The 15,094-nt window shown below is 46.6% G+C and overlaps 1 protein-coding gene across 1 annotated transcript in view; it reads left to right on the top strand.

Annotated features, from left to right (window-relative positions):
• Window positions 1-13,534: 13,534 nt before the first annotated feature.
• The window catches only part of HSPB8 (heat shock protein family B (small) member 8), a 73,737-nt gene continuing 72,177 nt past the window's right edge, over window positions 13,535-15,094 (top strand). Inside the window, exon 1 of the mRNA XM_077292095.1 lies at window positions 13,535-14,365. Coding sequence (XP_077148210.1) covers window positions 13,987-14,365 — 379 coding nt within the window. The 5' untranslated portion in view covers window positions 13,535-13,986. The remainder of the gene's footprint in view (window positions 14,366-15,094) is intronic.

Below are 15,094 nucleotides of genomic sequence, written 5' to 3'. Positions count from 1 at the left end.
GCCCACTCCAACGCCCTGTCCGACAGGAGAGACACAATAAACCCCACCTTAGCCCACTCTGTAGGGAAACGAGAGGCCAGAAGCTCAAGATGTATAGAGCACTGGCTCACGAAACCCTACAAGACTTACTATCACCAGAAAATGTTTCTGGCAGCGGGAGGCGAGATAGTCGGTACAGGGGTGGCAGTGGACAAGGTTGCTGCAGCCACGCTAGCAGCCTGAACAGCAACTGCGGTTACATCCACAGCTGAGGTTGTGCGCTCAAGAGCCGCGAACCTACCCTCCAGCTGGTGGATGTACAGCAAGGATTGCTGTTTGTCCGTCATTACTAGCCAGACCCTGGCGCTAGTGTAATGTTAGGGCTAGCGGAACGCACCAAATAATTAGGACAGAGTAAGGTGCGTTCGCAGCCCCGGATCCATCGTGCAGAGATGGAACCTGCTGCTAAGTAATAACGGACTATATGGTGGTACAATGTGGATACACACACGGGTTAACTTCACCCTGTGTGGAGGAAGCGAACCCTTTTGCATCACAGGGCCGCGGTAAAGCACCAAGAGCGCAAGCAAGGAGTCCCAGAACTCAATCCCAAGACACAGGATTTGAGTTCATATAGACCTCTCGCGCTCGACACCGCAACTGGGGTGTCAGAGAGAAAGAAATAATATTAGTAAAGATGCACGAGAGTGCGTGTGGTGCCGCACTGGCGGACGCCACTAACCACCCAGGCTTGGGTCAGGAAAGCGTTGTGAAAGCACACGGCGCCGCACTGGCAGTCACAGCAATAGATGCTGTTTTGTGTGTTACATGCTGATGGCTAAGTCGAGCGCTAGGTATCAATCATCCACCTTACGCGAGCATTCATTCAATAGGGATGGGATATTTAAGGACGAATTGCACTCATCAACACACACATATATACAAATGTACACTAGCGCATGGCCGTGCGGTCATGCAAACCTTTTATAGCTGCAGCATGTACAGGACCTTCCCAGAAGGACCAATGGGAAGCTGCCACAGAAGTTGAGCACCTTCAGGACCCTCCTGGAGGACCAATGGAATCTACTGCAGTATCTGAGCTTGTGACCCTCGATCTCCAATGGGAGATCTTGCCCTGGGAATGCTCAGAAGGGGAAAAGCAGGATCCCCAAAACCTCTGCCGCTGCCCAGCACTGGCTTCAATGGCAGAAGCTGGGAAAGCAGCAGTAGCCCTATGCACAGAGTGAAACTGAGCAAGACGCTGGGACCGACGTCTCCACTGTGCAGACTCCACTGCAGCTGGAGAAGAATGGGAAACCGCAGCGGAGATGGTTCAAGATTCCCCCTGTGCAGAGGTGGGAACTCAACAGCAGAGTGTGGCTGTGTAACTGCCTGCTTCCAGTTTCACTGGAAGAAAAGACTGCAAAGACTTAACTGTTGTGAACTCTATTTTTGGGCTCCCTCTAGTGGTCACAAGCGGTACTGTGTAGTGTTGTCTTTCTGCAGGTTAGCAGCATCAGCTGGTTCGTTATCCTTGGTTGGTTTCCTATTTAGCTCACCTGGATACTCAGTTCCTTGCCTGCTGTCAATGTATTCAGTGCTCCTCAGATTCCTTGTGACTACCTTGCTCCCAGTCTCTCCAAGACAAGCTAAGTTTTTGTTTGTTCATTTTTTGATTATCAGCATTCATTATGTTTCTTGTCCAGCTTGCTAAAATGTGATTTCCTCGCTTGCTGGTTGCTCTAGGGGACTGAGTTTCTCCCCCCACACCGTTAGTTGGTGTGGAGGTTCTTGAAATCTCAGAGTGGATATTTTGTAAGGGTTTTTTACTGACCGCATAGATTCCCTTTTCTATTTTCTGCTATCAAGTATTAGTGGGCCTCATTTGCTGCATCTGCTTTCACCCCTGTGTATGTGCCTTCCTCTTACCTCACCGTTATTATTTGTTGGGGGCTTCTATATCTTTGGGGATTATTTCTCTGGAGGCAAGAGAGGTCTTTCTTTCTCTCTAGGGGTAGTTAGTTCCTCAGGCTGGCTCGAGACGTCTAGGATTTTTAGGCACGTTCACCGGCTACTTCTAGTGTGTTTGGATAGGTTCAGATTTGCGGTCAGTCCAGTTTGCCACCTCCCTAGAGCTTGTCCTATGTTTGTTACTTAGCTGGAGTAATTTGTGATCCTCAACCACTAAGTATCATAACAGTATAGCAGGCCAAAAAGTGTTTAATGCATCGCAGAAGTGGGATAAAAAGAATACCTGAGTAAATTTTTTTTTTTTCCTCCCGCTTTTCCTTTGCTGCAGTCTTTTTAGCTTCTTTCATCCCCTTGAACTCTGGGTGGTTTTGAGCTCAGCTGCAGACATGAATATTCAGACTCTGACTTCTAGTGTGGATCATCTTACGGCACGGGTGCCAAGTATTCAGGATTTTGTTATTCATAGCCCTATGTCAGAACCAAAGATACCCATTCCTGAGTTGTTTTCTGGAGATAGATCTAGGTTTCTAAATTTTAAAAATAATTGTAGGTTATTTCTATCTCTGAGACCTCGTTCCTCTGGTGATTCCGCTCAGCAAGTTAAAATTGTTATCTCCTTGTTGCGTGGCGACCCTCAAGATTGGGCTTTCTCTCTGGCGCCAGGAGATCCTGCATTGCTTAATGTAGATGCATTTTTTCTGGCTCTTGGACTGCTTTATGAGGAGCCTAATCTTGAGAATCAGGCAGAAAAAGCGTTGCTGGCTATCTCTCAAGGTCAGGATGAAGCAGAGGTGTATTGTCAAAAATTTCGGAAATGGTCGGTGCTTACTCAATGGAATGAGTGTGCCCTGGCTGCAAATTTCAGAGAAGGTCTTTCTGAGGCTGTTAAGAATGTTTTGGTGGGGTTTCCCACCCCTACAAGTCTGAGTGATTCTATGGCTTTAGCCATTCAGGTTGATCGGCGTTTGCGGGAGAGCAAATCTGCTCATCCTTTGGCGGTGTTTTCTGAACAGAGACCTGAGTCTATGCAATGTGACCGAACTCTGACCGGAATTGAGCGACAAAGTCATAGACGTCAAAATGGGTTGTGCTTTTACTGTGGTGATTCTACTCATGTTATCTCAGCATGCTCTAAACGCTTAAAAAAATTCGCTAAACCTGTCACCATTGGTACTATACAGCCTAAATTTATTTTGTCTGTTACTTTGATTTGTTCTATGTCGTCCTACCCGGTTATGGCTTTTGTGGATTCGGGTGCTGCCCTGAATCTGATGGATTTGTCGTTTGCCAGGCACTGTGGTTTTGTCCTGGAGCCTTTGGAATTTCCTATTCCTCTGAGGGGAATTGATGCTACGCCATTGGCTGAGAATAAGCCTCAGTATTGGACGCAAATGACCATGTGCATGACTCCCGTACATCAGGAGGTGATTCGCTTTCTTGTTCTGCATAATTTGCATGATGTTGTCGTTTTGGGTCTGCCATGGCTGCAGGCTCATAATCCAGTTTTAGATTGGAAAGCTATGTCTGTGTCAAGTTGGGGTTGTCAGGGAATTCATGGCGATACTCCGTTGGTGTCTATTGCTTCTTCCACTCCTTCTGAGGTCCCTGAGTTTTTGTCTGACTACCAGGATGTATTTGATGAGCCCAGGTCCAGTGCCCTGCCCCCTCATAGGGATTGTGACTGTGCTATAAATCTAATTCCTGGTAGTAAATTTCCTAAGGGACGACTTTTTAATTTGTCTATACCAGAGCATGCCGCGATGCGGAGTTATATAAAGGAGTCTTTGGAGAAGGGACATATTCGCCCATCCTCTTCCCCTCTTGGTGCAGGATTTTTTTTTGTGGCCAAGAAGGACGGTTCTTTGAGACTTTGTATAGATTATCGTCTTCTGAATAAAATCACAGTCAAATTTCAGTATCCTTTGCCACTATTGTCTGATTTGTTTGCTCGGATTAAGGGTGCCAGTTGGTTCACCAAGATAGATCTCCGTGGTGCGTATAACCTTGTGCGCATTAAGCAGGGAGATGAATGGAAAACAGCATTTAATACGCCCGAAGGCCATTTTGAGTACTTGGTGATGCCTTTTAGACTCTCTAATGCCCCTTCTGTGTTTCAGTCCTTCATGCATGACATCTTCCGAGAATATCTGGATAAATTTATGATTGTTTATCTGGATGACATTTTGGTCTTTTCTGATGATTGGGAGTCCCATGTGAAGCAGGTCAGGATGGTGTTTCAGGTCCTGCGTGCTAATGCTTTATTTGTGAAGGGCTCAAAATGTCTCTTCGGAGTACAGAAGGTCTCCTTTTTGGGTTTTATTTTTTCTCCTTCTACTGTGGAGATGGACCCAGTCAAGGTCCAGGCTATTCATGACTGGACTCAGCCCACGTCTGTTAAGAGTCTTCAGAAGTTCTTGGGTTTTGCTAATTTTTACCGTCGTTTCATCGCTAATTTTTCTAGCATGGATAAACCTTTGACGGATTTGACCAAGAAGGGTTCTGATGTGACTAATTGGTCTCCTGCGGCCGTGGAGGCCTTTCGGGAGCTGAAGCACCGGTTTTCTTCAGCTCCAGTCTTATGTCAGCCAGATGTCTCTCTCCCCTTCCAGGTCGAGGTTGATGCTTCTGAGATTGGAGCAGGGGCTGTTTTGTCGCAGAGAAGCTCTGATGGCTCTGTGATGAAGCCATGTGCTTTCTTTTCAAGAAAGTTTTCGCCTGCCGAGCGGAATTATGATGTTGGTAATTGGGAGTTGTTGGCTATGAAGTGGGCATTTGAGGAGTGGAGACATTGGCTCGAAGGAGCTAAACATCGTGTGGTGGTCTTGACTGATCACAAAAATCTGATTTATCTTGAATCTGCCAAGCGCCTGAATCCTAGACAGGCTCGTTGGTCGTTGTTTTTCTCCCGTTTCAACTTTGTGGTCTCATACCTGCCTGGTTCGAAGAACGTGAAAGCTGATGCACTTTCTAGGAGTTTTGTGCCTGACTCTCCGGGAGTTTCTGAGCCGGCTGGTATTATCAGAGAGGGAGTGATTTTGTCTGCCATTTCCCCAGATTTGTGACGAGTGCTGCAGAAATTTCAGGCGGATAGACCTGACCGTTGTCCACCAGAGAGACTGTTTGTCCCGGATAGATGGACCAGCAGAGTTATTTCCGAGGTCCATTCTTCGGTGTTGGCGGGTCATCCTGGGATTTTTGGTACCAGAGATTTGGTGGCTAGGTCCTTCTGGTGGCCTTCCTTGTCGCGGGATGTGCGTTTCTTTGTGCAGTTTTGTGGGATTTGTGCTCGGGCTAAGCCTTGCTGTTCTCATGCCAGCGGTTTGCTTTTGCCTTTGCCTGTTCCGAAAAGGCCTTGGATGCACATTTCCATGGATTTTATTTCGGATCTTCCAGTATCTCAGAAAATGTCTGTCATCTGGGTGGTGTGTGATCGTTTTTCCAAATGGTCCATTTGGTGCCCTTGCCTAAGTTGCCTTCTTCCTCCGATTTGGTTCCTCTATTTTTTCAGAATGTGGTTCGCTTGCACGGCATTCCTGAAAATATTGTGTCTGATAGAGGATCCCAGTTTGTGTCCAGGTTTTGGCGGACTTTTTGTGCTAAGATGGGCATTGATTTGTCTTTTTCGTCGGCCTTCCATCCTCAGACTAATGGCCAAACCGAGCGAACTAATCAGACGTTGGAAACTTATTTGAGATGTTTTGTTTCTGCTGATCAGGATGATTGGGTGACTTTTTTGCCATTGGCCGAGTTTGCCCTTAATAATCGGGCTAGTTCTGCTACTTTGGTTTCGCCTTTTTTCTGCAATTCTGGTTTCCATCCTCGTTTTTCCTCGGGTCAGGTTGAGCCTTCTGACTGTCCTGGGGTGGATTCTGTGGTGGATAGGTTGCAGCAGATTTGGAACCATGTGGTGGACAATTTGAGGTTGTCACAGGAGAAGGCTCAGCGCTTTGCCAACCGCCGCCGCGGTGTGGGTCCCCGACTTCGTGTTGGGGATTTGGTGTGGCTGTCTTCTTGGTATGTTCCTATGAAGGTCTCCTCTCCTAAATTTAAGCCTCGCTTCATCGGTCCTTATAAGATCTTGGAAATCCTTAACCCGGTGTCTTTTCGTTTGGATCTCCCAGCATCGTTTGCCATTCATAATGTGTTCCATAGGTCTTTGTTGCGGAGGTATGTGGTACCTGTGGTTCCTTCTGTTGAGCCTCCTGCTCCGGTGCTGGTCGAGGGCGAATTGGAGTACGTGGTGGAGAAGATTTTGGATTCTCGTGTCTCTAGACGGAGGCTTCAGTATTTGGTTAAGTGGAAGGGCTATGGTCAGGAGGATAATTCCTGGGTTGTCGCCTCTGATGTTCATGCGGCCGATTTGGTTAGTGCCTTCCACGCGGCTCATCCTGATCGCCCTGGGGTTCTTGATGAGGGTTCGGTGACCCCTCCTCAAGGGGGGGGTACTGTTGTGAACTCTATTTTTGGGCTCCCTCTAGTGGTCACAAGCGGTACTGTGTAGTGTTGTCTTTCTGCAGGTTGGCAGCATCAGCTGGTTCGTTATCCTTGGTTGGTTTCCTATTTAGCTCACCTGGATACTCAGTTCCTTGCCTGCTATCAATGTATTCAGTGCTCTTCAGATTCCTTGTGACTACCTTGCTCCCAGTCTCTCCAAGACAAGCTAAGTTTTTGTTTGTTCATTTTTTGATTATCAGCATTCATTATGTTTCCTGTCCAGCTTGCTAAAATATGATTTCCTTGCTTGCTGGTTGCTCTAGGGGACTGAGTTTCTCCCCCCACACCGTTAGTTGGTGTGGGGGTTCTTGAAATCTCAGAGTGGATATTTTGTAAGGGTTTTTTACTGACCGCATAGATTCCCTTTTCTATTTTCTGCTATCTAGTATTAGTGGGCCTCATTTGCTGCATCTGCTTTCACCCCTGTGTATGTGCCTTCCTCTTACCTCACCATTATTATTTGTTGGGGGCTTCTATATCTTTGGGGATTATTTCTCTGGAGGCAAGAGAGGTCTTTCTTTCTCTCTAGGGGTAGTTAGTTCCTCAGGCTGGCTCGAGACGTCTAGGATTTTTAGGCACGTTCACTGGCTACTTCTAGTGTGTTTGGATAGGTTCAGATTTGCGGTCAGTCCAGTTTGCCACCTCCCTAGAGCTTGTCCTATGTTTGTTACTTAGCTGGAGTAATTTGTGATCCTCAACCACTAAGGATCATAACACTTAACCCCAGAGTCTACAGTTCCCAGGAGACAGAGGAGAGACTTCAGGATCTTCAAGTGCTGCTGGTGACTGTACCCACGTCCACCGCCCTGGACTGATAAGTTACAAGAACATTCGTTAACGTTTTGATTCTGCTTAACTGTTTACTGTTTGCTTTACCTCTGTTAACCCCCTGTTTACTCACTGCAAGGAGAATCTTACTCCTGTTAATAAATTCCCCTCAACAGTTGGACTGTCTGTTCCATGGTGACATACTCAACCCTGCACTCTATTACACTTGGCGTAGTCGGCAGGATGTCACACGGTAGCGTGGAAAGGGCAGACCAAGCAGTTGGGGGAGGCCCCAGGTCTAGCATCTCCCTGGGAGCCATGTTGGTTAACCTGCCAAAATTCTCGGGGAGCGATGTCATGTTGTGGAGTTGGACGGAGCGCATCCGAGGGATGATGCGGATGCATCCTATGACGCCAGCTCTTCAGGCGGAAATAGCTGTGATGGCCCTAGAAGGGATGCACAGGACTCTGTTATGCACAGACCCCCCCAGGCAAGAGATACCCTGGACAAAGTATTACGTATACTTGAGAAGACGCATGGGGACCCCACTGACATAGGGGAGCTGCGCATGCGACTGTTTCGCTGGGTACAAATAGAGGGGGAGACCGTGATGCAATATATGAATGCCCTGCAGGAGCTTCATGCTGCCATTATACGGAAGGACGGCATAGGTGTGGGGTCAGTTGACATTGTGCGGTGAGACCAACTGGTGACAGGCTTGCGAGATGTGTTGATGAAACAGGCCCTGCGAGAGCGCATGCGCATAAAGCCAGATATGACCTTCTCTGAGGTCGGGAGTGAGGCACGCACACGTGAGCAAGAGCAAGGGGTGGTAGTGCCAGAGGGAAAGGTATGGAGCGGGGAGGTAACAGCCCCTCAATGAGTAGAAGACTTGAAGAAGGAGGTTAAGCGGGTCCGTGAGGAAGTGGCTGAATATAAGAAGACCCCTGCTGCAGAGTACAGCCCTCCGGTGCGAGAAAGAGAGACCACCCCCGAAAGTGAGACTAGTGCCGCTCGGTGAAGAAGACTGCCGACATGCTACAATTGCGGAGCACCCAGTCAGAATGAAAAGGAGATGACATGGACCCGGGATTCCCGGTTGAAGATAAGAAAAATCTGGGAAGAGATTGAGAGTCTGGGGAAAGCCCTGACTGTCATTTTGGGGACCAGCGGCATACCCCGAGGTAACGTGTGGAAGCAGCCAGAAAGAGCTAGCGGAGAGGTGAAAAGCATGAAGAAGGCTTCAGTGGTGGCCCCAGAGTGTAATTCCGTATCCTGGGGTGAAGAGCATCCACAGATGAGAGATGTCTCCCGCCGAGGTCGATGATCCAGACTAAAGCGCCCTCCAGATAGACGCAGGCGTGAGTGTTGGTCATGCAGAAGGGTGGGACACATGTCCAGAAATTGCCCTACCCGAGAAGAGCAGTGGAAGAGATCCGCTCACCCCTCTGAGGGTCCTGCTAACTGGAGGGAACGTCGCCCCTGGAGAGAGTAGTACGGCAGGAAGAGAAGAGCCCCACCTAGAGCAAGACAGTACCACAATGTTGGATGCCCAGGAGAAGGGGAAAAAGTGCCAAGTGTTTCTGCGACGCTCGTTTTCAAGGTCCTAGTCGATGAGAAGGAGGAACCACTGATGTCGCCCCCAGAGGTGAAGAGTGTTTGGCTGTCAGCTCACAAGATCCTGATCAGACAGAGGAAATGGAACAGCTGTTTGAGACAGGGCGTGTGGCTGAGAAGCCCTGGGAAGTGATGCCCGCAGAGCTAGACACAGATGACAAAGAGTCCGGCCTGCATGGTCTTAATTCATCTGGTTCTAGTTTCAACGAAGAATGCTCCTGTCAAAGAGAGGGGGAGCTATGGAGAATAATTACTTGTACTAAGCCCCCAGACTGAGGAGCCCAGGCAAGAAATCCTTAAAGTTTCCGATAACTACAAGGAAAAGGAAGAATCGTCTATGCAAGCATCTGCTAGCGGCAAAGCCAAAAAGAAGAAGAAAAAGAAGAGGACAGTGAATGCTGTTGGAAAATCTAATGTAACAACACAAAATTCATCTGAGGAATTTTCTTCTATGGCTGCCGATGAGGTAGAGGAAGAATATCTCAACCTCACTGATGAACAACTCCTAGACCATTTAGTTTGGCAGTATGTGAAAGAAAGGCAGATGCAGATGCGAGAATTGCAGGTATCTGACTCCCCTCAAAAGAACAAAGAGAAGCACGAAGAGTCCTTGCCCGTGGAATGGCGAGCTTCAAGAGAGGGGGAATGTAAGGAGGTTGCTTTCCCTGGGGAAAGAGCGCACGAGACAGAGGGGACAGCATGCCAGAGAGAGAGCAGGCTGCAGCACCACACTCCCTGAAAGAGAGTGCTCCCCGTGAGGGCACTCTAAGGCCGAGATACCAGCCGTAGTGAAGGCTGGATGTGAGAGTGTGGACTTGGAAGCCTCCATAATCAGAGAAGACGTATCCCCTTACAGTGACCTGAGCGCACAGCTCCGGTGACCACACTGACAAGCCAGGACCCCTGAGTGTGACAAAGTAAACTGCTCAGTGTGTCTGTAGCATTGCTGCTGCAGAGAGAGAGACTGCCAGCCTAATATAATATACTGAGACTCGCAGCAGAGTGTGGCTGTGTTACTGCCTGCTTCCAGCTTCACTGGGAGAAAAGACTGCAAATACTTAACCCCGGAGTCTCCAGTTCCCAGGAGACAGAGGAGAGACTTCAGGATCTTCAAGCGCTGCTGGTGACTGTACCCACATTGGAATAAGGACCCTCCAGTCAGGACCGCCCTGGACTGGTAAGTTACAAGAACATTCGTTAACCGTTTCGATTCCGCTTAACTGTTTACTGTTTGCTTTATCTTTATTAACCCCCTGTTTACTCCCTGGGAAGAGAATCTTACTCCTGTTAATAAATTCCAATCAACAGTTGGTCTGTCTGTTCCGTGGTGACATACTCAACCCTGCACTCTATTACAAGGCATCCTGACTAACACCACATGCACATTATATCCAATAGTTATAGGTACAGAGGTGAAATATCGACACATACCATTGAACGAGGTGTGTACTACTATGGAAATCTACATAATGTGACCCATCTGATCATATGTTACCGTCATGGGGGCTAGTGTCCCGTTTGGGATGAGGATGTACTACAGGGACTCCCTTATCAACCACCAACTCTTGACTCTCAGGCTCGGGTCCCTTAACAGTTACCTCTTGGTAATTATACATCCGCTGAACTCTCCCCCTACTGAGGACAGCATGGGATTTGTGGTTGATGCAATGTTCGGCCCAACAGGGGGTAGAAGATGACTTCATGTGCATGATTTACAATAGTCCTTAGTGTCAGCTCTCATTCTTGGCCAGTAGAATCGATCGGCTCTACAGTCATTGGTCTTCTTAATACCCAGGTGCCCATGGTCATCATGCAGCAGTCTCATGACCATCTTCCAAAGAGAGTGGGATGTACCCACTGTATGCGAACTTCCCCATTGACACTTGACCTCTAGATATAACAGTCCATTTCTCACAACTAGGGACTCCAAAAGTTGAATAAACAAAGCAGAGCCTTCTGTCTTTGTCTTTGTCTGTCTTTGTTCCTCTCAGGCTCAAGGCCACTTTTCATGGACCATTGAACTACCCCTACAGAAGGGTCTTCCTGTTGAGACTTCTCAACCTGGCTTTGCATCAATGGTGGCAGAGAGAAGGTATTCACCTTAGCCAACTGGTAGGACAAATGTGCAGAGACTTCTTCTTAAATTCTCGAAAACTGAGCACTGGCCCTTGATGAAATAATCTTGCATCGGATTTGGTGACACTTGAATTCAGTTCCATGGCTAGGCATCTCCCGTTTGGAAGGTGGCCCAATACAGGACTCTTCATCTACAGATAACTTTTTCTCATGTTGGGGGAAAGACAGGAACTTCTTTAAACCTCACTGCTTTGAGCACTGACTAGCCATGTGATTGGGATTCCCACAGACAATGCATCCCTAGGAAGCCCACCATGCGAAATGCGCGTCGTGGCTGTGGCAAAAGCGTTCACCATCATATTGTCCCACACAGGTAAGCACTTTTTAATAGCACTTCTAATAGCACTTTATGTATATGTAGGGTTTTGGAAATAACAGTCCATACATGGCCTTGTTGGAGGTATTTGACTTGATTGTATCTCGGGATACATACTGTGAGATATTACAATCTCATGAACTTTATTATAAGTCTCATGAATTTTATACATAAAAGGACTACTTTGTGGCTTTTCTACTCCATTATCCGGACTGCACACATATGTATGTGAGCCTCTCAGTATTTTTTATAGTCTAACACTTTGTATTTGGAATGTACCATATGTACCGGTTGCTGGCCGGTGTTGTGGGTGTCTCCGGTGCCCAGTGATGCTGCGTGGGTGTCCAGCGCTGCCCAGGGCTCTGCCAACATTTTGTGACAGGCCAGAGCCCTGGTAATTCCATGGTTCCCTGTGCGTGTGCGGTGGACTCTGGGAATATGGCCGCCGCCGGGGGTGGCGCATGCGCAGATGGTGAACTCGGGACCAAGATCTCGAGAGATTAGATTTCAGAGCTGAGATCTCATCTCTCGAGATCTTGGTCTCGAGAGCATCATCTACGCATGAGCCACCCCCTGGCGGCAGCCATGTTCCTGGAGTCCACCGCACACGCACAGGTAACCGTGGAATTAACAGGGCTCTGGCCTGTAGCAAAATTTTGTCAGAGCCACGGGCAGTGCCGGACATCCATGCAGCACCGCTGGGCACCGGAGACACCCGCAGCATCGGCCAGCAACTGCCGGGCACATGGAGACACCCGGACACCCCCTCATCCCAGCCTGCGGCCTATACCCAAGGTATCGGTAAAGCATGTCCACTTTGTAAGATGCACCCCCCATTTTCCTCCTAACTTTGAGGGAAAGAAAAGTGCATCCTACAAAGCGAAAAATATGGTATATTATTTCTGATCACTGAGCTTTTTTGACTTTGCGACGTGCTATTATTGATGGCGTTGCTTCCCTTGTCTTAACCAATTGCACCCATCCTCACTGTGTTTGTATTTACCCTCTTTTATGTGAGTGAGAAATTTATAAACTTTCTAATATTACTATATATATGATCGTGACTCTCATCTCATTCATTCCTTTGGAGCACAGTGCTCCAATTTTTTGTAGGATTCTAGTATTAAGGGAGTTGCCCCCCTATTGCTTTTCTCTGTCTGGTTATGGTTCCTTATATACATGTGTATCTGGCATGTCATATTGTGTTAAACCTAATTCATCAATATTGTTGCTGAGACTTCTGGAATTAGTATACAAGCAATTTATATATTTTTCTGTATCTCCTTTCTCTATTAACTGTTCTAACCCGTTCCTCCCATATTACCCCCTATCTTTCCCTACTGTATAGTAATTCCCTCCAACAGTCCCTTGTTTAAACACCCTTCCAACATTCTAGCCATTTTTCGCTCCTACCAGTAATTTGCACACTTGATCCACTGTGTGTTGAACTGAAGTGCCAGGCAGGGATGCTATCTTGACTTTTTATTTTTTCTGGACAGCTTACGAAAAAATCACGGACAGACAATATTTTTATGGACACTTTGGAAAGCCATATTAATTATTATGATGAGTGATACATGTCTACAGCCCATAATTCTAATAGGAAGACTGCATTCACCATGAACTTTAAAATAATGATAATTACAGTGAGAATAATTTTCATAAGTTTCATCACTCATCAGCTTAAAAAAAATCACAGATGCCTTAATTTTTTTATGGACATGGCAAAAAAAGGTTACTATTTTTATTTACTGTCCTGGAATTTCTGGACTGCTGGCTACCCAGGAGCCAAGAAGGCAACACACCATTCTGGCCATTGTGACAAATTCCCCTAATTGACTTCTCTACTACCAGCACCTGTCTGACTTGCCCTGTGCACCTATTTCCCGCCTTACTGGAGAAACTCCCCTGGTTTTCAGACCGAGGATATGTCTTGTTGCAACAATGCTCTTCTATATTGACATCCACCTCATCTAAAATCTTGATGGGTTGTGTCACATCAGGACTAGCCTTCCCGACATTCTTCTCTCTAACATCTAAATTTTAACTTTCACCCATATATAACAACCGATGTAAATTCACTTGAAGCTGGATTAGAATAACACTTTTCAATTCCAGGAATGAAATCCTCGAAGTTATAGTCATACAAATGTGTTCAGGCACAACCCTGCCTAGCAAAAGAAGGGAGGATGACACAGAAGAGGGGGTTGTAAAAAAGGAGAGTGGTAAAGGAGGGACCAGCAAGAGAAGGCAGTCTAAAATTGGACACCCTGAGTTACAGGTCCAGTGTCTTCTGGGAGTCATCAGCTGTTAGAGGAGCAGATTCTTAGAGGGTGTTTCATAGGCTCCAAATACCCAGCTGACAGTCCACAGGCTGCAAGCATGAACAGGAAGATATAAATAGGAGCCTTTCACTGGCACACAGAAGTTTACAGAACTTTCTCGGCTGAAGGCAGTGATGTATATTACTGGTGGTGCAGGACATTTGCAGACTGAATCTGGAGGATTAAGACGCTGCTCTCACTCCCAATGACTTTGCTTAATTCTCTGAAGAATTTATAATACTTATAGTTTTTCTTGGCTCAGCTTCATTCTCTTTGCATATCCATTCTTTGGAAGTAACTGATCAGAGCTGCATACTTTGCCTGAAAACAATTCACTTCATCCGGAATTATTCTTTTTTTCCTTAAATCTTTCTGCGGATATGGCAGACAGTCAATTGCCCTTCTCTTGTCATTATCCTGCAAGCAGACTTGGCAGAGGCCGGGATCCTTTTCGAGAGCAAGGCCTGTCTACACGTATCCTGGATGATGATTTTGGATTTCCAGATGATTTAACTATGGACTGGCCAGACTGGGCAAGGCCCAGGCTAACTGCCTCTTGGTCAGGGCCTTTGAGATCAGGCCTGGCACGGACATCTGGTATATCCCCTCCTGGATATAGTGCTAGATACACTGGTTACCCTGAACCTCGTAATACTGTGGCCACCCCAAGCCAACCCTGGAAGGTGTGTGTTAATGTACAAAGTTTCAAGCCAGAAGAACTGACAGTGAAAACCAAAGAAGGATATGTAGAAGTGTCAGGTGAGTGAATGGTAAACTAACCTTGACTTAAAAAAATCATATGGCTGCCCAGACCATGTCACATTCTTTAGGACTATAACTTAGATTGACAGAAATAGCTTTGGATGCCAATCATACCAGATCAGTCATTTTATCCTTATTCAGCAATAGGAGTTTGTATTTGAGCCAAGAGATGAAGTACAGAAGTCTCAAACAATTGTATATAGTGTTTAGTTTGGCCATTCTCATACCACAATAATTTTAGCTACTTCAAACCCAAGAACATTTTGTCTTTTAAGCTACTGACCTTCAACCACAGTCACAAACCAATAAATGTTTGACACCTCCTGTTATTATGATGTGTGGAAGAGATTCTTAAAGGTATAGCACTACATTTCAGAATCGATACAATGTTGCATTGTAAGAGGTCACTTAGTTCTAATAGTTTATATGCAAAAGTATATAATGAACAAAAAGGGTTTATAAAAAGCTAAACCTAATGATCTGCCTCTGTAAACTTGGTGACCATCACCTGACAAACATGCAAAATGCTCGGTCATCAGGTGATAGGATCTTTTATGCCAGCAGGGGATGTGCAGCTGATAACATAATGCTGTATTTGGACACAACAATCCTATGTAGATCATTGTGTCCCCATCTTTGTTCATCGGTCAGTCTAAACAGGCAAGAAAACAAGCACCAAAGGGCTTTTATATAGTTGATCGCAGTCATGAAGGGAGCATTGATGAA

Source organism: Ranitomeya variabilis, chromosome 1, assembly GCF_051348905.1.
Source record: "Ranitomeya variabilis isolate aRanVar5 chromosome 1, aRanVar5.hap1, whole genome shotgun sequence".
Lineage (NCBI taxonomy): Eukaryota > Metazoa > Chordata > Amphibia > Anura > Dendrobatidae > Ranitomeya > Ranitomeya variabilis.
The sequence above is the reverse complement of the archived record's forward strand: the minus strand, read 5'-3'. Positions and strand labels throughout refer to the sequence as shown.